This window comes from Chrysochloris asiatica, unplaced genomic scaffold (genome assembly GCF_000296735.1).
Source record: "Chrysochloris asiatica unplaced genomic scaffold, ChrAsi1.0 scaffold00266, whole genome shotgun sequence".
Lineage (NCBI taxonomy): Eukaryota > Metazoa > Chordata > Mammalia > Afrosoricida > Chrysochloridae > Chrysochloris > Chrysochloris asiatica.
In genome coordinates this window covers 1,913,788-1,932,528 of record NW_006408784.1, presented here as the reverse complement: position 1 = coordinate 1,932,528, position 18,741 = coordinate 1,913,788, and the positions used below count along the sequence as shown (strand labels likewise).

Here is an 18,741-nt window from a genome sequence, read left to right as displayed (position 1 = left end):
AAAAGACCCATGTAATAAAGTAGACAAAATCAAAATGAGAACTGAAATGTATAACTTTTTACACAAATTTAGAAACTAGACTAAAATTTGAGAAACACTGCAAAAAGTGGTGATGGTTATGTGCCGCGGCGTCAGTTCCGACTCATAGTGACTGTACAGGGTTTCCGAGGCTGTAAATCTTTACGGGGGCAGAAAACCTCAATTTTCTCCCATGCAACAGCTGGTAGTTTCGAACTGCTGACCCTGAGGTTAGCAGGCCGATTCGTAACCACTAAGCTACCAGAGCTCCTTACTACAAAAGGTAGATTACTCTGAATAAATCAGTTATGGTAAAAAATAAAATTTTTAATTGTTTTAGGCAAAACTTTACACAGCAAATTGGGTACCTCTTTAATAATTTTATACAGATTATTTTGTGCAGTTAAATTGCTTGCAATTTTTACCTTGTGTCAGCGTTCTTATTTTTCTTTCTGTTCTATTTGTTTTGTTTTAATTGTTTAATTTGTTTTATCTTCTCTTACCCTCCTTGCCTTCCCACCTTTGCTTTTGGTTAAATGTTGACTGGTCTTAAATAGTTCATTGTTTAAGAGAATATATTACTCACAGATGGCTACTGTTTGTTTTATAAGCCAATTTATTATTTGATTGAAAGGCAACCTGCAGAGATAGCTTCAATTCTATGTTCAAAGGTCGTTTTAGGGCGATAGCTCAGGGGTTTTAGTCTCTTTTTGGTCCAATAGGTCTGACTTTTTTAGTACTTTGAGTTTTGTTCTATATTATTTTTCATTCTACCTGGGACCGCCTATTGTGTCCCTGGTCACACTATTTGGTAGTGATGACTAGGTACTATCTAGTTCTTCTGGTCTTTAGATTAGTAGAGGCTGAGGTTTGTGTGGGCTACTAATCTTGTGGATTAGTTTCTTTTTTGAGCCTTTGCAAGTTTTTAAAACTTCAGCTGCTACTTATCAAATTAGGATGTAGAAAATTATTTTGTGACCTATGTTTTGCCAGTTGACTGAGTTGTCCCATGAGACTGTGGTCTCCAGTCTTTTAACTCCGAAAACCAATCCCGACAGTTGTCTGGATAGGCCTATGAAGGCTCCATAACTGTGCCCCCTGTGTGGTTTATTATATGGATAAATACGCAGCACATACAAATGCACACACATGTGCCTACCGATACTGCCATACATGCACATGCATTGACTCATACATATCTTTCTATACACAAAGAGGACTTCTGGTGTGGCACTGTAGGATCAGCACTGGACTACAAACCACAAGGTCGGCAGTTCAAACCCACCAGCTGCTCCTCAGAAACCCTATACAGTCAGAACAGACTCAACAGCACTTAACAGTTTAACAATATACAAAAATATGTATCCATATCTATCTGTGTAACCACAGACTTTTTTTTTTAATGTTTTATTGTGAATTATGTGTTAGTTTACATGTGAGAACATTAGTTTTACATTCATCCTATCGTATATTGTTTCATTGCCATGGTTACAATCTCCTCCATGCATTATCACCCAACCATTGGGTATACACTACAAGCCTGCCCCTCTGTTGTCAGCACACAGCCCCTCTCCCTCTAGTGTCTAAAGTCCCCAGCTGCTCCATCTCTCCACGTCGTCATCTCTGCCTCCATCTCAGGCATCACTGCTTCTGTGGGTAGGATCCCGCTCTCAACTCTTCTCCCTGGATGGTTCCAGGAACCTCTGCTACAAAACATCTGTCTTTACATTTCCAGCCCTCACAATCAGTCCTGCTAACAATTATTCACTGTTGTATCACAAGAGACCTATCCGCATTTCATTTCATCAGCCCCGCCTAGACAGATTGGATACTACTCATTGGAGATTCAACCTTCCTCCACACTCTCTGGATCTAGGTTCCCTCTTGAAAGCTTGTAAGCCAGTCATTTCTTGCCTTTGTAGCCCCCCTCCCCCCATTTTGGGTAGCCAATGCCCAAGGTGTCCATCCTTGCCCTCTCCATGTGTGGAGAGGGTGGGAATGATCCTTGCTGTAAAGATTTGTTCCCTCTTTTGAGCTACTGCATCCATAGGTGTAGGTCAAGTTCATTAAATTGTATCAGATTACTCTTTTTTCCCTCTTCTTTCTTCTTCTAGTTGAGTTCTGAATATCTAGTCATTGAAGCCAGGTCAAGTGGGTATTATCTGCAAATGTGGGTGTTCTTATGCATATGCCCTCTCTTCTTATCAGCTGAATGCTTTACTCTCCACTCTAGATCTCTGTGGCTATGTCACTGACTCTGGGCCCAGGACTCCCCAGGTCTTGCCACACTGCTGGCCAACCAGGTCTCCACCTGGGTTCACAGGAGTCTATTGAACGTTGTAGGACTTAGCTCACAGCTTCATTGCTGTTTTCCCCTCACTTCCCCTTATCAGTGATGAATGTGGTCACCACCAATCAGAGCGTGCATTCCCATTGAGTCTTAGTCTTGGAAGAGGGTTTGCTCTGAGAGGACCCAACCACTTGCCTTGATGTCTCCTGGGTGAGCAACTTGCTTGTTCTTGTTGTAATTAGTCAGTCTGCCTATATTGTTTTGTATTTTTCCTGTCGGTCTTTCTTTCAAGAAGTTAAGTGGAAATTTCCCTCCTCTGAAGATTCTGGATGGGGTTCAGGATTCCACCTATGTAATGTAATGCAGAGGCTCTGCAAGAAGCTTCATATTTGATTATTTTTGAAAAATCATCCGGATTTAATGTGCAGAATATTTCTCCTCCTCAGTGATTGGCATTCATGTCTTTACTTATATACTGTTTTAATTTAAATTTTTTACCTGTCCTTATAGCTATATAAACTCAGCAGACAGCCAAACACTTCCAACCTGTAGGACTTTCACCCTCCGCTGATTGATCTGTGTGTGGTCTGGGAGCTCATTCAGTTTTCAAGTGTACCTTAGCTTTTGCTTTTTAAGGGGCCTTTTACGTCCTTTCTTTCACATGTGGGTAGCATCCAGTTAACCAGGAATATGTGGATAGTTTACCCGTTTGTTGTTTTGTCATCTCCAGGAACTCCTTGTTAAATTTCTGGATTTCTGTTAGTTTGACCCTCTCCCCAACTGGGTCAGCAGCCTTTAGCTAGTCGAGCTGCAGGCTTCCCTTCTACTTTTCCCGTTGTATTTGGTGCTAGTGGGTATGAGTTTTTCACACTCTGCTTCAGGTCCCTTACCTCAGTCAGTGAAGCTGCTGGTTTTCAGTGTGAGCCCTGCACAGTGGGTGGGTTGGGATTCACCCGAAGCAAAAATGTTACTGGCTTCCACTCCTCTTACCTAAAGTTCCACAGTTTTCCATAAATAAACACTTTAAAACTTGTTGTTTGATTTTGGGCATTTTCTAATGTCCTAAAATGATTTTTTTTTTTTGGACAGTTTTGTCCAGTTATTAGTCGTTGCTTTGAGAGGAGAGGATTTGCTGACCACTTCAGTTTGCCACAGCTGGAAATCTTGCCTCCTGTTTTGTTTTTATAATATTTTTGGTTTGGGTTATTTTTAAAAGGCTAACTAATTAAAAAGCTAAAACACATCTATATATTGTGGCTGCTTCAGCATTTTGCTTCACAATAGAAGTTAGGAGATGTGAGCAGTGATTAGATTTGGGGTGGGACTGTTATCCTAAATTCTGCTGACAGCACTCTCTCCTGTGGAATGCTCCTTAATAGCATATTCTTGTGTAATGATGAAGAAACGCTTATTTTTTTAAGTAAGCAAATTCCTTTGGAATTCTACCAAAGCATAAAGATATTGCAGTGCCCTCCTCTTTATGGAATGAACCAGTGGCACAGAGAAAAAAACGACAAAATCTTCTCAGCTATTATAGCAATATATCTATATGAAAAAAATACAGGAGTGTCACCTCTTTAAAAACTATGCATTCTAGAGAGTTCAAGCTAAAATATTTTTTATTCTAGAAAATTAAACTGAGCAGGTTGCCTTTTTGAAAACCTTTTAAATTATATAACAAGACACACACATAATAAAACGTATAACTCAGCAATTTATCACCAGATGTACACCTGTGTAACTTTTGGTGATAAATTCTTGTTGTTAGTGCCATCGAGTCAGTTCTGACTTATGTAGGGTTTCTGAGGAGCGCCTGATAGGTTTGAACTGCCAATCTTACGGTTCAAACCAACTTTGCTGTCCAGTGCATTATCCTACAGCACCACACCAGGACTCCACATCCAGATTAGAAGTAGGAGTCCTGGTATGGCACTGTACGATAAGCATTGGACCACAAGGTTGGTTTGAACCACAAGGTTGGTGGTTCAAATTCACCAGTTGCTCCTCAGAAACCCTATACAGGAATGGACTCGACGGCATTTAACAACAACAACGTTGCCAGCATAACCCCTCCCCCAAGATAATGACTATTCTAATTTTTATAGTAACTAGGTTCTTTCTTAATAATCTTTATCTACTAGATATACAAAGGAGTCTGGTTGCGTAGTGGTTATGAATCGGACTGCTAACCTCAGGGTCAGCAGTTTGAAACTACCAGCTGTTCCGCAGGAGAAAGATGAGGCTTTCTGCTCCTGTAAAGATTTACAGCCTCGGAAACCCTTTGCGGGGTCGCTATGAGTTGTAAGTGACTCCATAGCACATAACAACAACATATATATAGGGATATGCTTATAAGTCGTATTTCTTCTCTATCATAGGTCTGGTAGTGTAGTGGTTACGAATCGGGCTGCTAACCTCAAGGTCAGCAGTTCAAAACTACCAGCTGTTCCTTGGGAGAAAGATGAGGCTTTCTGCTCCCGTAAAGATTTGCAGCCTTGGAAACTCTGTGTAGGGTCACTATGAGTCAGAACCGACTCCACAGTACTTAACAACAACAACATCATAGGTCTGTTTGTTAATCTCTTTACCAAAAATCACACTCCCTTAATTACAACTTTATTATAAAGTCTTCATATCCCATAGAGCAAATTTCCCTACCTTGTTCTTAGCTGTTGTTAGCATGTTTGCATGTCCATATAACTTTTAGAACTAGTTTGTCTAGTTCCACAAAAAGAATACTTACTGAGGTGTTGATTGGACCTGTACTTAGTCATTTAAGGGAACTGAAAACTTTTACAATATTGAGCCTTCCAGTCCATGTTACTGGTATGTTCCATTTATTTAAGTCTTAGATTCTTCTCCATAATGTTCCCCCCACCCCCGCATAATGTTTTATGGTCTTTTTATATAGAGTTCTTGTATACAACTTTAATCTTGAGTATTGGATTTTTTTTTTAATATATATTATCATGTTTAGTATCTCATGTAAGTTTCACCTTTTTTATTATAAAGATTTTCAAGATACATTATTTTCTTTACTTTGATATAATGAGACCCTTATATACCTACCACCCAGGTTCAGTATTTGTCAAGATGTGCTTCATTAATGCTGTGGGCTGATGTGCTGGTTCTGTAAAGTCGGTTTGAACCACAAGGTCACCAGTTTCAGCTCACCAGCTGCTCCTTGGAAACCCTGTATGGGATCACTGTGGGTTGGAACCGACTTGATGGCACTTCACAACAACAACAAAAACAACCCATTGTTATAGTTGTTGTTGAAGTAACTTAAAAACAAATCTCAGATACCAAGTAATTTCATGCTCAAATTTTCTCTCTCAAAAATATGAACAACTTATGTATAAGTATAATGTTAAGCCATATTCAGATTTCTCCATGAATCTAAAAAAAATACCTTTTTTTGCTATTGATTTATTCAGTTTGCTTTTGACAAATAGTATATTGGGACTTATATTTTATACAAAGTAAGTAATTTAAAATGTTAGCTTAACCACTTAAATATTAAATAATAAAGTATCCCCTATGTCAATTAAGAACAATTTTTTCTCTTATGTGAACTTTCTGCTTCTAAATTCATTAAGATTTGTGATATTTGCAAACCCACGTTATTTGAAACCTGCTTTGTGAATAAAACTGTCCGTTTCTTTCCTTTGGTGTTTTCTATCTTTATAAACTTAATGTGTAACAGAAATTATTGTTACTTAATATTTTTAAAAAAGAATCCTATTTCTCAGTCTTTAACTTTTAACTCTAGTTACCCTTTTAACCTCTTCATGCCCAGATTAAGTTGTTAAAATGTAAATACGGAGATGTGTTGTGAATTATCTTCCTTTCTGGTGCTGCACAAAAACTTCCTTCGTTGCAACTGTTTTTCCTTCCTGTGCAATATTCATAGGCCTGGTTCTAGGAGAGGGCTATGGCTAGTGGGCCATGAACACTTCCTAGACCGGGTTGTGTCATGTTCACCATCTAACATGAGAACATTTTCATTGAAAAGACATTATAGCAACTTTACTGCCAGGAGACCCGCCTGCACACAGAGATATTTGACTGTGATTGGGAAAAGAGGAGTCTCTATATCTCTCCTACATCTTCAGGAAGAATGGCTAATTAATTCTTGGTCTAAAGAACCATCAAATAATTCCCAAAACCACAGGGATTAGCATGAAATGACTTTTCATCTACATTTTAACTTACCCAGTGATTGTTGGTAGGGAAAAGGGGATCTTTAAAGTTAGGTCTCACTGGTAAGTAAATATGACAGCCTGATATTGGATCGCTTCCCTGGTCTTTATCCTTCCTCCCTGTATTAACCCCTGGGTGTCTCACTACAGACAGAATGACCAGTGCTGTCAAATTAACTGCTATCTTGGCACACAAACCAGAGTATGTATTCTCATTTTGAAATATGTTTATTTAACAGAATTTTATGATAAACTCATATTTAAATATAGGTGGTTTACTTCTTAAGATCAATAGTATTGTGGTGGGAGAATATGAGAAAAGGAATGAATTATTTCATTGCTTTGATTTAGCTGTTTTATAAAGCCTTTTTTTTTTCCCCCTTTGGTGGATCATTTTGTAAGTATCTTTAAAAAGTAGGCAAAGGATCTCTTGCTTATGTAAGTGCTAACTCAGCAAATACCAAATTTGGGTAAATATAAAATAAAAAACATTAAGAAAAATTGCAACTAATGGAAAAATTATCTAAATATGAAAGATGAAAATGCTTTTTTATTTATGTGTTTTGGAGGAGGAGGGCAAGAAGACATAGGAGTTTGTTTTTTATAATTTGCCTATATGTATTTGTTTTCAGAATTTCGCTTCATAGAGTGCTAATTGTTTTTCTCAAGCAGACTTATATAGTACAAATGAAAACAACTTAAGGAATTTCAAAATGAATGTGAAGGCAATCTAAATATTTAGTATCTGCTAAGGAGGTTCTGTTCCTGAGATGTATACTGTGTTGGTCCAGTTGACATAGTAATTGTAGTATGTGTGGAGGATTGCTGATGGCAATTTTTGCATGAATAGAATCAAAAGAACCTAATTTTCTTAATCCAAGCCAAAGCACTCACTATAAATTGTACAAATGTAAGTCGAAAAGTATGCCTACAAAATCATAGATACTTTTGTTAAACAAAAATATTAAAATGTGAAGCTATTTTTTTCTCATATCTAGGTCTATACACATCTAAAGGCAGGCAGTGTTTCTATCTGTCTAACCCTCCACAAAGAATTCTACACTCTTCAATTTATACCATGTCAAAATGGCATCCTTAGTGTCTCAAATTGTGTTCCTTTTAAATGTTCTTAGAGTTTGGGGAACAAAAAAGATGTCTAAAGGGACAAAATCAGGGCTGTAGGGTTCCTGGTGTGGCACTGTAGGGTAAGCACTGGACTGCTAACTGCAAGGTTGGTGCTTCAAATCCACCAGTTGCTCCATAGAAACCCTATACAGGCTCACTGGGTTGGAACCAACTTGACGGAACTTAATAGCAACAGGTGGACAGTGTAAGGTTTCTCAATAAAATTCCCATAGGAGAGCCCTTGCTACTTTTGAAGAATGAACAGGTACATTGTTGTGATGGAAAAAGTCTCCTCATGCATATTTCCTCTTGGCATTTTTCTCACCAGTGTAGTTTTTGGTTTTCTTAAAACTTCTTCATAATGAGCCCCAGTTATCCTCCTATGTCCTTTAAGAAAATCTATCAGGATAACCCCTTTGGAATTCCAAAATGGTCACCATAACCTTTTGCACTGGCCTCTCTGCCTTGAATTGAAATGGCCTAACTGATCCCCTTGAAAGTCACTGGATGGAATTGATAAATCCAAGACTTGTCCCTGGTTACAGTTCGTTCTATAAAATTGTCTTCATTCGTTTTGATCCTGTTTAAAAGACTGACTAGTTTTGATCCTGGTTTTTAAAAAGCTAGCTCAAAGAGCTGATCTTTGTGCAACACTTTTGGCACCTTTGAGCCAAATGCTTGCTGAGGCCAAGATTTTCCCTTAAAATTGAAATTGCCAAATCATGTGAGATCACAGCTTTAGTGACTCTCACATCAGTGGTGATTCTGCTGTCTTCCATCAGGTTTTGGACTTGAGCCATAGTTTCTTCATTTATTGAGGTTAACAGTCTTCTCTCTTTTGGCTCATCTTTGAGGCATTTCCAACCTTCCTTAAAACATTTGATCCATCTAAAAACTATTATTATGTGTGGGGCAACACTCCTGTAAATTTATTTTTTTTTTTGCAAAGCTTCAGTGATTTGGGTAGAGGTCCAATTGAGTTTTATTAAAATTTTAATATTAGCCTAGACCTCAAAATCTTTTTTTTTTTTTTAACATAGCACAAAAAGTAGATTTTTTTGTTGTTGGCACCCTTATGAGACTAAGACCAGCGTATTATCGAGAAAACTTGTCTACAGCCATCGACTCATCTACTTATCACAGTGATATGTTTACATACACTTTGTTTGGAATACACCCATGTGTGTATGAATTGGAACCATAGTAGTAATCCTTTTTTATTTTTGCCTTACCTGCTTGTATTTGCTTTGTTGTTGTTAAGTGCCATCAAGTTAGTTCTGACTCATAGCAACCCTGTTCAGGGTTTCCAAGGAGTGGCTGGTGGGTTTAAACCACTAGCACTTCAAATCAACCTTGGGGTCCATTACTTATCCTATAGCGCCACATTTTGAGTAGCTTAAAACCTGTATCACAAACACAAACTTTAAATCAGCTAATACATGCTGTGGGAGAAAAGATTCTTCACATGAAAGTGAATGATGAGTATATCATTTCTTGAGATTCTTGCTGACTGAATCAAACCCAAACCAATTGGTTGCTGTTGAGTTGATTCCGATTCATAGCAACCTTATAGGACAGGATAGAACTACATCATTGGGTTAGAAAGGCTGTAATCTTTACGGAAGCAGACTGCCAGTGTTTCTCCCTCAGAGTGACTAGTGGGTTTGAACCACGACCTTTTGATTAGAAGCCAAGTGCTATAATCACTTCACCACCAGGGCTCCTTTTGTGCTGTTTTAGTCTGTATTCTCTAGAGAAGCAAACCAGTCAAGTTTATGTCAAGGAAATGGCTCACAGTTATAGAGATGGAAGGCAGGTAGGCAGGCTGCTGATGGCTCCCAGGCTCTTCAGGTAATAGAGAAGGCAACTGGCTCAAGTCCAGTGAACTGGAGGTCAGAAGATGAGCCAGATGTAAGATCCAGAGCCAGCAGAAATTAAACAAACCTTCCTAAGCATCTTAATATATTGGAAGCAGGCCACACCCTCAAGAAAACATCCTTTCAATTGATTGCTTATAGCAGAACTCATCATAGAGCTAATCACCTTGTATTGTATCTCATTATGGGAATAACTACATCTCAACTGCCAAGCCACTGAACATCTTGGGCCTGTCAAGTTGATGCAAAACCTTAACTATCACACTTGTGACTAGTTATACTAATTTAAAATATTTTAATGTGAAATTCTTGTGTCTGGGAAAGTATACCCAGTAATAAGCTTCACTCCCAACTCTTCTGCTTTTATCAGTAGGTAATTTATACAAATTGGTCACAGTTTCCTGGAATTTAAAAAACCCTATAAAATGGACCTTGCCAAATCTTAAAAGTTTTCTGTTTTATCATTAAATTGTTTTGACCGACTCTGTAGGTCTCTGAAGAGTGGCTTGTGGATCCTTCTAGCATTTTGAAAACCAGTTCAACTTGTGTTCTAAATGCAGAGAAGGATTGATGCATTCTGGGCAGATGTGAGAAAGGATTATGTCTTGTATAATCCTTAAAATTTTAATTTTAACATGGTGTTTTCCAAATCAAGCATTAATTTAAAATCTAGGAAGTATACACCTGTTAGTGTCATTTGAGTGTTTAAGAAGGTAATCAGATGAAATGATAGCTGGACTGTTTTATTTAAAGAACTCAGCATTTAGCAAGGGAATTATAAATCGAAGGATGTCTCCCTTTTTTCTGAAATGAGGAAAATTGCCCTACGTGTTGTTCATTATCACTACAGCTGGGGGTTCATTATCAACTGTGGTTGGAATAGCCAGGGTATTGCAGCAGCAGACAAACTAAAAAACACAGTACTCCTTTCAGTAACAAAATAAAAGCATTCCTGTATGACATGCTTCCACATTTATCTGTGTTTGGTAGTACTGCTCGTGCTAAACGAAAGCATCCTGCTACCCCAAGTTAAAAGAGAACAAACTCAACATGGCATGAAATCACTGAACTGCCATTCACATTCATTAGAATTATATTGTTACCAGCCACAGGCATGACTGACTTTTGCATGAATAATAAAATAAAATGCTGCTTTGTGAATTTTACCTTAAAACATTACCAGGCACAGTGCTAACCTTGAGGTTTTTCTCAAGTATTTCCAGGAGTGGGTTTATTGTAGAGCAACTTTCCTAACTACAATAGGGTCAAGATCAGTCAGTAAGAATTCAGAAGTCTCTAGAGAAGGTGTATTTGCTGTGTGATGTTTTTAGAGAAAGCATTGTGTTCAATCAATTTATACATCTTTTAAACTATTTATTGTGTTTATAGTTGTTAGATAAAAATGATTAAAGTGCCATTTGACAACCATCATAGTAATACTTGATTCAAGCAAAAATTATCATAATTTTGAAATACCTCACTTGAAGATACTTAACTAGTTATAAAGAGAAAAAATAGTAATTTTGCAGTGGAGAAACAGACAGAGACACTTCAGCCACTTGATCAAAGTTCACATCACCAACAATGGGGCAGATTGACATCATCTGTCTCTCACTGTAATTACACTTACATGGTCTGAGAAAATGAGACGAGTCCTGGTGTGGCACTGCAGGTTAATGTGCTGGACTGCAAAGTCTGTTTGAACCACAAGGTCAGCCATTCAAGCTCACCATGTGCTCCTCAGAAACCCTATACAGATTCGTTATGAATCAGAACCAACTGGATGGCTCTTGGCAACAACAACAGACTGTATAAGACAAAGAAATACTTTAGTAACTATTCCAGAATAAAGAAAGCTAAAGAGACATAACAACTGAATGCATTGTGTGATCTGGAATTGTCCTTCCTTGCCATTTCATTGATATTTTTCTCTTCTAATATCTTGATGCAGTGCAGAATGTGTAAATAAGGGGGGGGGCAAACTTATTAATTAATAGTCTAATTATAATATACTCAGGGGAGCATGGTGGCTCTATACGATAAGCACTGGACTGCGAACCACAAGGTCCTTGGTTTGAGCCTACTAGCCACTCTGCGGGAGAAAAATTAGGCTTTCTGCTCCCATGAAGATTTAAATCCTTAGAAACTTTATACAAGGTCGCTATGAATCAGAACTGATTCAATGGCACTTAATAATAACAAATAATATACTCAATCTCCCCCCTATTTTGCTTTCTTTGTTTAAATGGATGTCAAGCAGTATGGTAGGTTTTGGTAGGTGTTTTTTTAAACAAGTCAAGAATGTTAGATTTCCTTCATGGCCTTCATTGAATTAATATGGCAAGCTACTGAAAATTTTAAAATGATAATACTTCATTTTTCACTAATTTTTCAGTAAATGGAAGAAAGAGCTCTCATGTAGTTTAGAACTTTCATGAGCAGTTAGAAAATAATCACTAAGATGAATTCTCAAAGTCATGCTATTCAGAAAGAAGTTTGGTGTGGATTTTAGATAGGTAGATAATGGATATGTTTTATTTTCATGAAGGCAATTTGATGGGTGTGGGATTTCTTCGTGTAAGCAAAATGAAGAAATAGTGATTGTAGTTAATTGAATGAATGATTAATTAAATAATCATACCCAAGATTAATGATTGGAGTCCAGTTTCATGGATGGTTTCTAGAGCTACAAGAAAGTGAATCAAAAAGTATTGCTACAAAATCATAGAACCCTTTATTAAACAAAAATGTAAAAATGTGACACTATTGTTTCTCAGCATAGCCTTCATGTAGGTCTATACACTTCTGAAGGAGTGTTTCCGTTTCAAGCTTACCAGTCACTCCTCGGAAACCCTATTCAGGGTCGCTATGAGTCAGAATTGACTCGACAGCATTTAACAACAACAACCCTTCCTTGAAGAATTTTCTGCTCTTCAATTCACATCATGTCAAAACGGCAGTTTGAGGAACTCAAATCATGTTTCTTCTAAATATTCATTTGAGTTTGGGAAACAAAAAGAAATTTGAAGGGAGCAAGATTAGAGTTGTAGGGTGGTTAGGGTGAGGTTTCTCAGTGAAATTCTCCTAAGACAGCCCTTGCTACCCTCAAAGAATGAGCCAGGTGCATTGTTGAGATGAAAAAAAAAACAACTCAATGCAACTTTCCTGTGTAGTTTTCAGTTTTCTTAAAACTTCATCTTCTTCCTAATAAGCCCCCAAGATTGTCTTGTACCCTCAGAAAATTTATTAAATTTACTCCTTTGAAATTTCAAAAGACAGTTGTCATAACCTTCTGAGCTGACTTTCTGCATTAAATCAAAGTGGCCCAGCAGATCCCCTTGAAAGCTTCTGTTTTGATAGAATTTTTTGGTTTTTTTAAGGTGCCCTAGTTAGACTGGTTTAATGTGCTGGACTGCAAGGTTGATTTGAACCGCAAGGTTGGCATTTCAAGTTCACCAGGTTCTTTTCAGAAGCCTTATACAGGGTCGCTATGAGCCAGAACTGACTCGACAGTACTTAACAACAGTAAGACTGGTCCCCTGGTGTGGTGCTGTAGGATAAAGCACTGGACTGCAAGATCAGTTCAAACCACAAGGTCGTTGGTTCAAACTTACCAGCCACTGCTTGGAAACCCTATACAAGGTCACTGAGTTGGAACTGACTTGACGACACTTAACAACAGTAAGACTAAGTCCAGTATATTACTGAGTGAACTCGTCTGCAGCTATCCACTGCATGTTTTAAACTTGGTTTGTTTATAATAAACGAGTGGGGTTTATAGACTGGAACCTAGTAGCAATACTTTTTGGCTTACCCTCATATGTATTGCAAAGATCTATTCTTAGTTTTTTCTTAAGCTTTGATGAATGCCCTGTATGGAAGCATTGACAACATTTAGATGAAATTTATAAATGACACAAATGTGGTAGGGAGAGCCAAAGCTTTGGATCATTGAAACATCTGAAAGGTAATGGTAGGCAGGAATCAACCAAAATAAATCTTGCCAGGATTACATTTTACAAGGATGATGAGTCTTAGTATGATTGGTGGAAGGGAGAAAAATGAAAGCTTTGTTTATTATCAGAAAACCAATCTTTCAAATGGCCAATTGGCCATATTTACCAAATAAATGTAAACAGATACTATTGTAGGAAGCAGATGCCACACCAAGAGCTGGGAAACAAAAGGGTTAAAAGGCTATCAGAAATGTAGGAGGTAGGCGGATCCCTTTGGAAGTTGGCACTTAGACAAATGAGAAGGACACATCTTTCACTTCATAGTGGTACTGAGGTACATATTAAAGATGCTCATTTACAAAGATCAAAATATTTAAATTGAGCTCTTCTTTGAACTAAATGTTACATCCTTAGAATGAGCATCTCTTTCATCTTAAATATGGTTCTGAAAAGAAAAAAAAGAATCAAACTAAATTGACTTTAATTGTGTTATTTAATAATCTGTGCTTCTTTTGCTTCCCAATCTTTAAAATGGCTCTAAATTCCATCCTTAAAATTGGTCCTGGTATACCCAGTAGTCCTTCCTTCCTGTCTCAGGTGTAATGTATGCTTTTTTTTTTTTTTTTTTTTTTAATATTTCTCATTGACACCTTAAGCATTATTAAGTGGGTTTTTAAATATAGACTGTTTTAAATAAAGGTATTTGTCATGATCTGAAACTTTGAAGAATAAAGTCTGGAATTGATTTCTTTGTCTTTCCCTCCCTCCCTCCAAATATTGCTTCTTTAGGTCAGTAACAGATCCAAGAGATGGAAAGAGAGTAGCACTCAAAAAGATGCCCAACGTCTTCCAGAATCTGGTCTCTTGCAAAAGGGTCTTCCGGGAATTGAAGATGTTGTGTTTTTTTAAACATGATAATGTAAGTGAAATTGCTGTTTGGGGGAAAATTGCATTAATAATGAGCTACAAAGGGTTAATGGTATGTACAAATAAAATTTGCACATTAACTACAGTTTTATGCCAAACTGTAAAAAGTAGTACACATTTCTAGTTGGGTTATAGTAGAATTCTTAGGCTTATACTTAATACATTCTGATCAAAAGAGACAAATACGCACATATATTTGTGTACTTTCTGTCAGTACTTTGCCAGCCTTCTGTATATACTTTTTATGTCATTCTGACTTTCTGAAATTTTTACCATTGAGGCCAGTGGTTTTTCAACCGTAGCAGCATGCTAGAATCACCTAGAAGCCCATTATGTCAGATATTTATTTGGAGGTTTGAAAATTAGCTATGAATTGTTCATGGCCTAACCTACAATTTAGAAAACAGTGAACCTATTAAATTTCAGGTTGGCTTCTGAATTGTGGGTGCACTCTCCCATTTGTCTCCCATTTGTCAATCTGAATGTCTTTTTGAATTTTAAGAATATATGCTATTAAATATTTTTGAAGGCCATAAAAAAGAGCATACATTTGTAGGGAACATCAATTAGGAAGAAACCACAACTAAGGTTTTTGTTAGGGTTTTAGAAACCTGAGGCAAATTAGACCCTTTTTGTGATTGAATAAAGAGCAAGTTCAAATGAATTCTAAGATTTATTGATTGACAGATAAAAAAATATTGGTTGATGCAAAGCAATGTTAATATTTGGCTGAGAAATAATACTCAATACAAAAACAAGGTATAATATCTGAGTAGCTTACATGGAAATTATTAGCCATGATGTAGCCTTGTTTTTATCCTTTAGTTTTTTAAAATACTTTTAGTCAGAGGTTAGTTAGAGATGTGGGAAGGCACTTTCTCCTCACAAGAAAGAAAGAAAAAAGTACAGCCCTTACGATAATTCAGATTATCTTATTTTTGAGTTTAGAGATGTCAGGACTCATGGGTGAGTTGAGTCTAGCTTCTCTGTAGCTAAACTTCTGAATTAAAAGTTTTATACATATAAAATTTTCATGTGGGCTGTTTTTACTTAGTTTTCAATTTTATGTGATGAAAATCTGTCTCAAATTCTGCATCTAGTACTCAACGTATGCTATCTTAATTGCTGAAATGCAAACTTGAACAGCACAATAACAATTTCTTGTGAGTCTGGCAGCTGATTTGCCAAAGTTTGGGTCTTGCTTTAAAAGAAAAATTTGTAAAAGTTAGAAGTATTTAGTACAATTAGAAATATTATACTTGTAATGTGGTTCACTTGAAGCTTCTTAGTCTGGCATACGTCAGTTTACTGATTTGTTGTTGTTGCCCCTCTAGAAATCCTTTTTTCCTAATTTGTGGGGGGAGGGTGGGGAGGGTAGGTTCTTTAGTCAATTGGAAGTCTTCCTAGCAGTGTGTGTGTGTGTGTGTGTGTGTGTATTTTAATAGCTTTCAAAATATCATTCAAGTCGCTATTTATGACTTAGATTTTGTAAGTGATTTAGAATGATGTCTAGCACTTGCTTAGTTATTCATTTCTCAAGTTTACCTGCAAACCACCTAATACTTGAGAATGCAAATCTTACATACGTTGTCAGAGACTTAAGTAAAGGTATCCATGGTGAAGAAATATTTAAAAAGTGGCATCAGGAATTCGCTTACTAAGAGTTTCAGTTATTTATTATATTCAATCCTGGTTTATAAAAAGGAGGGATGATGTAATAGGCTGCTATTCATCTGTGGTAGTATCTTTGCTCATGACTCATTCCTATGGAGTAACTAATGAAGTTACAAGACAGTGTCACAGTGAGTAGTAAAAGAAAAGAAACAAACTGACTGCTTGAAAATTACACTAAGTAAAACACAGCAACCACTGTTTTGGAGTTCCTGAGCTCTAGCATAAGAGAGTGTCTGTACTTCTATGAAAGTGTGCAAATATTCAAAAGTGAAACAGTTAGTTGGAGTTGAAAGTACATGGTACCATTATTTTATACATAATGAAATTCTGCTGTCTTCTAGATCTATCTCCAGAAGCATCTCAGGGCCAGCATACCTGGTATATGTGGAATGCCAATCCAAGAGGCAACTGGTATTCAGTGTAGTTAAGGCGATAGATACTATTTCATTGTATTGTGAAGGTCATGTGAATCATAGAAAAAAATTTAAAACATGCTTTTTGAGGAAAGTAGACATGAAGTATGCTTTATATATATATTAAGTCATACACTTAAAATCTTGTCAAATGGGACTTGGTATCCCTGCTGTACAGAGGAAGAAAATGAGACTTAGAGTTAATAATTAATTTTCCCGAGGTCAAAGTGAAAGATTAGAGCCTAAATCTGTCTAGCTACAGAGCCAGTAATCATCATTCATTAAATATCTATTTAAGTATACAGTGCACATCCTGTATGCTTAAAATACACTAATTTATACGGGTCTGTCTCTGCCCTCATGGTGCTTAGATGATTTCTGTAATATGATAAATACTGTGATAAAGGTGCTATAGGAGGCCGGTCTGTGTGGTTAAAGGTTACTTACTTACTGCATGACAGTCTCTTGTATGCATAGAAAAGAACAGGACAACCAAATCTAAAAGCATAGCAGAATCACCAGTTCTAGAATGAATGGGGTGGCACCAACCGTCACTTCCATAGCACCTCTACTTCTCAGATACCATACTCACAGGTACCGGGTTTATTAAGGAAGTTAACAGGTTACAATTCAAGGTCAGAGATTTCTAGGGCACAGTTCTTCCAGGCAGGACAGTCTCTCATCAGCCATGCCCACAGGCAGGCCTCTCTCTGGCCAGCTAATGCTACAAAGCTCTTTTCGGTCTGTTAATAAATGTCCACAGGACACAACACTCCACCATAAGCTTCAGCCCAAAGAAATTCTGCTCTGGCTCCAGGGAGTGGCAAACCTAACTTCCCCAATTAAGTTCCTGAAGATTCCCCACTCTGCAAGCAAGGCTCCTGCTCAGAGTCATTCAGCTTTACCTGTTCCATGAGCCAGGAAATCCACTGCCTTGTCTTGTGCTCTTGCTCTTGGCTCTACTGCTCCTCTGGTGTTACAGGTTTATGTCACTGAGCCAAGGAGGTTCAGTGTTGGGGATCTCTGGATCCAGAGCACACATGCCACTCCTGGCTCTTCTTTATGATAGTGAGATCCCTCCTCCTGTTCTTAGACAGGTCATTTTATACCTGTGCTAGAGTTTTAAGTTTTTACAATTATAGTGAACATCCACAGCTGAGTCATGTCGTCCTAGCACTATTTTCTCCTACTTTCTCTTACTCTTACCCAGTAGGGCAGAAATGTTGTTTGGTGAAAGGTATAGACTACGGCTAGAAAAGACGTGAGATAATTCACTATACCACACCAGGAGAGCCTTCAAAATACAGGTTCCTGGGTCTCACCACAGACCTACTAAACTGAAGCCTCAGGCTTTGAGACCAAGGCAAGAATCCCTTTTTTAAAGAATTTCTCAGGTACACGTTGGCTGCCAATTGTAGACTTCAAAAACTCAAAGACAGCTCAAGTCTTTTGGTTATGGTTGTTATTATGTGCCGTCAAGTTGGTTCTGACCTGTATAGGGTTTCCAGTGACTGATTGGGGGATTTGAGCCACCAGCCTTGTGTTTAGCAGTCCATTGTTTATCTTACTGTGCCATGCCAGAACTCCTTTGGTTATGAAGAAGGTAAATTTAAGATGAACCTTTGAGATTTAAAACTTGAGTGAATAGAAGAAGAGAATACCATGATGAAAATGGTATTTAATTAATCTGGCCATTGTAGGAAGGTTGGATTTTAATTTGGATGGTATTTTTATGTCAGAGAAAAGCTACAACTAAGCAGATAGAAATAGGTTTATCTTTTTAAAGGTAGGCATCTTTAAGGCTTGCCTCTAGTGTCTAGTTAGATTCTGTTCTACTTAAACATTTCACTATCTGCTAGGTGATTCAAATCACTGTGGATAACCCCACTTGTAAACTGTCATTTAGACAGTAAGGACTAGAGAAAATTGTCATTTGCTTTATAATCATGAAGATATTTAGATTTTTATAAATGGTAGCAGAAGTGGCAGTGTCATTTTGACTAGATATATTGTTTGCTGAGATTTCAGTTCCTTACAGGAATGATTATGGTGGTAATTATAAATAAGAAAATGAGGCTATTAAGGATTGCTGAAAGTGAAGAGGACTTAAAACATTTACTGATGAAGATTAAAGAGCACAGCCTTCGGTATGGGTTACATCTCAATGTAAAGAAAACAAAAATCCTCACCACTGGACCAATAAACACATTCTTATGAAAGGAGAAAAGATTGAAGTTGTCAAGGACTTCATTCTTCTTG

The 18,741-nt window shown here is 37.3% G+C and overlaps 1 protein-coding gene across 1 annotated transcript in view; it reads left to right on the top strand.

The window, feature by feature from the left end:
• Positions 1-18,741, top strand: part of NLK (nemo-like kinase) — a 155,812-nt gene that overhangs the window by 58,905 nt on the left and 78,166 nt on the right. Inside the window, exon 2 of the mRNA XM_006874222.1 lies at positions 14,258-14,387. Within this exon, the coding sequence (XP_006874284.1) occupies positions 14,258-14,387 (130 nt within the window). The remainder of the gene's footprint in view (positions 1-14,257; positions 14,388-18,741) is intronic.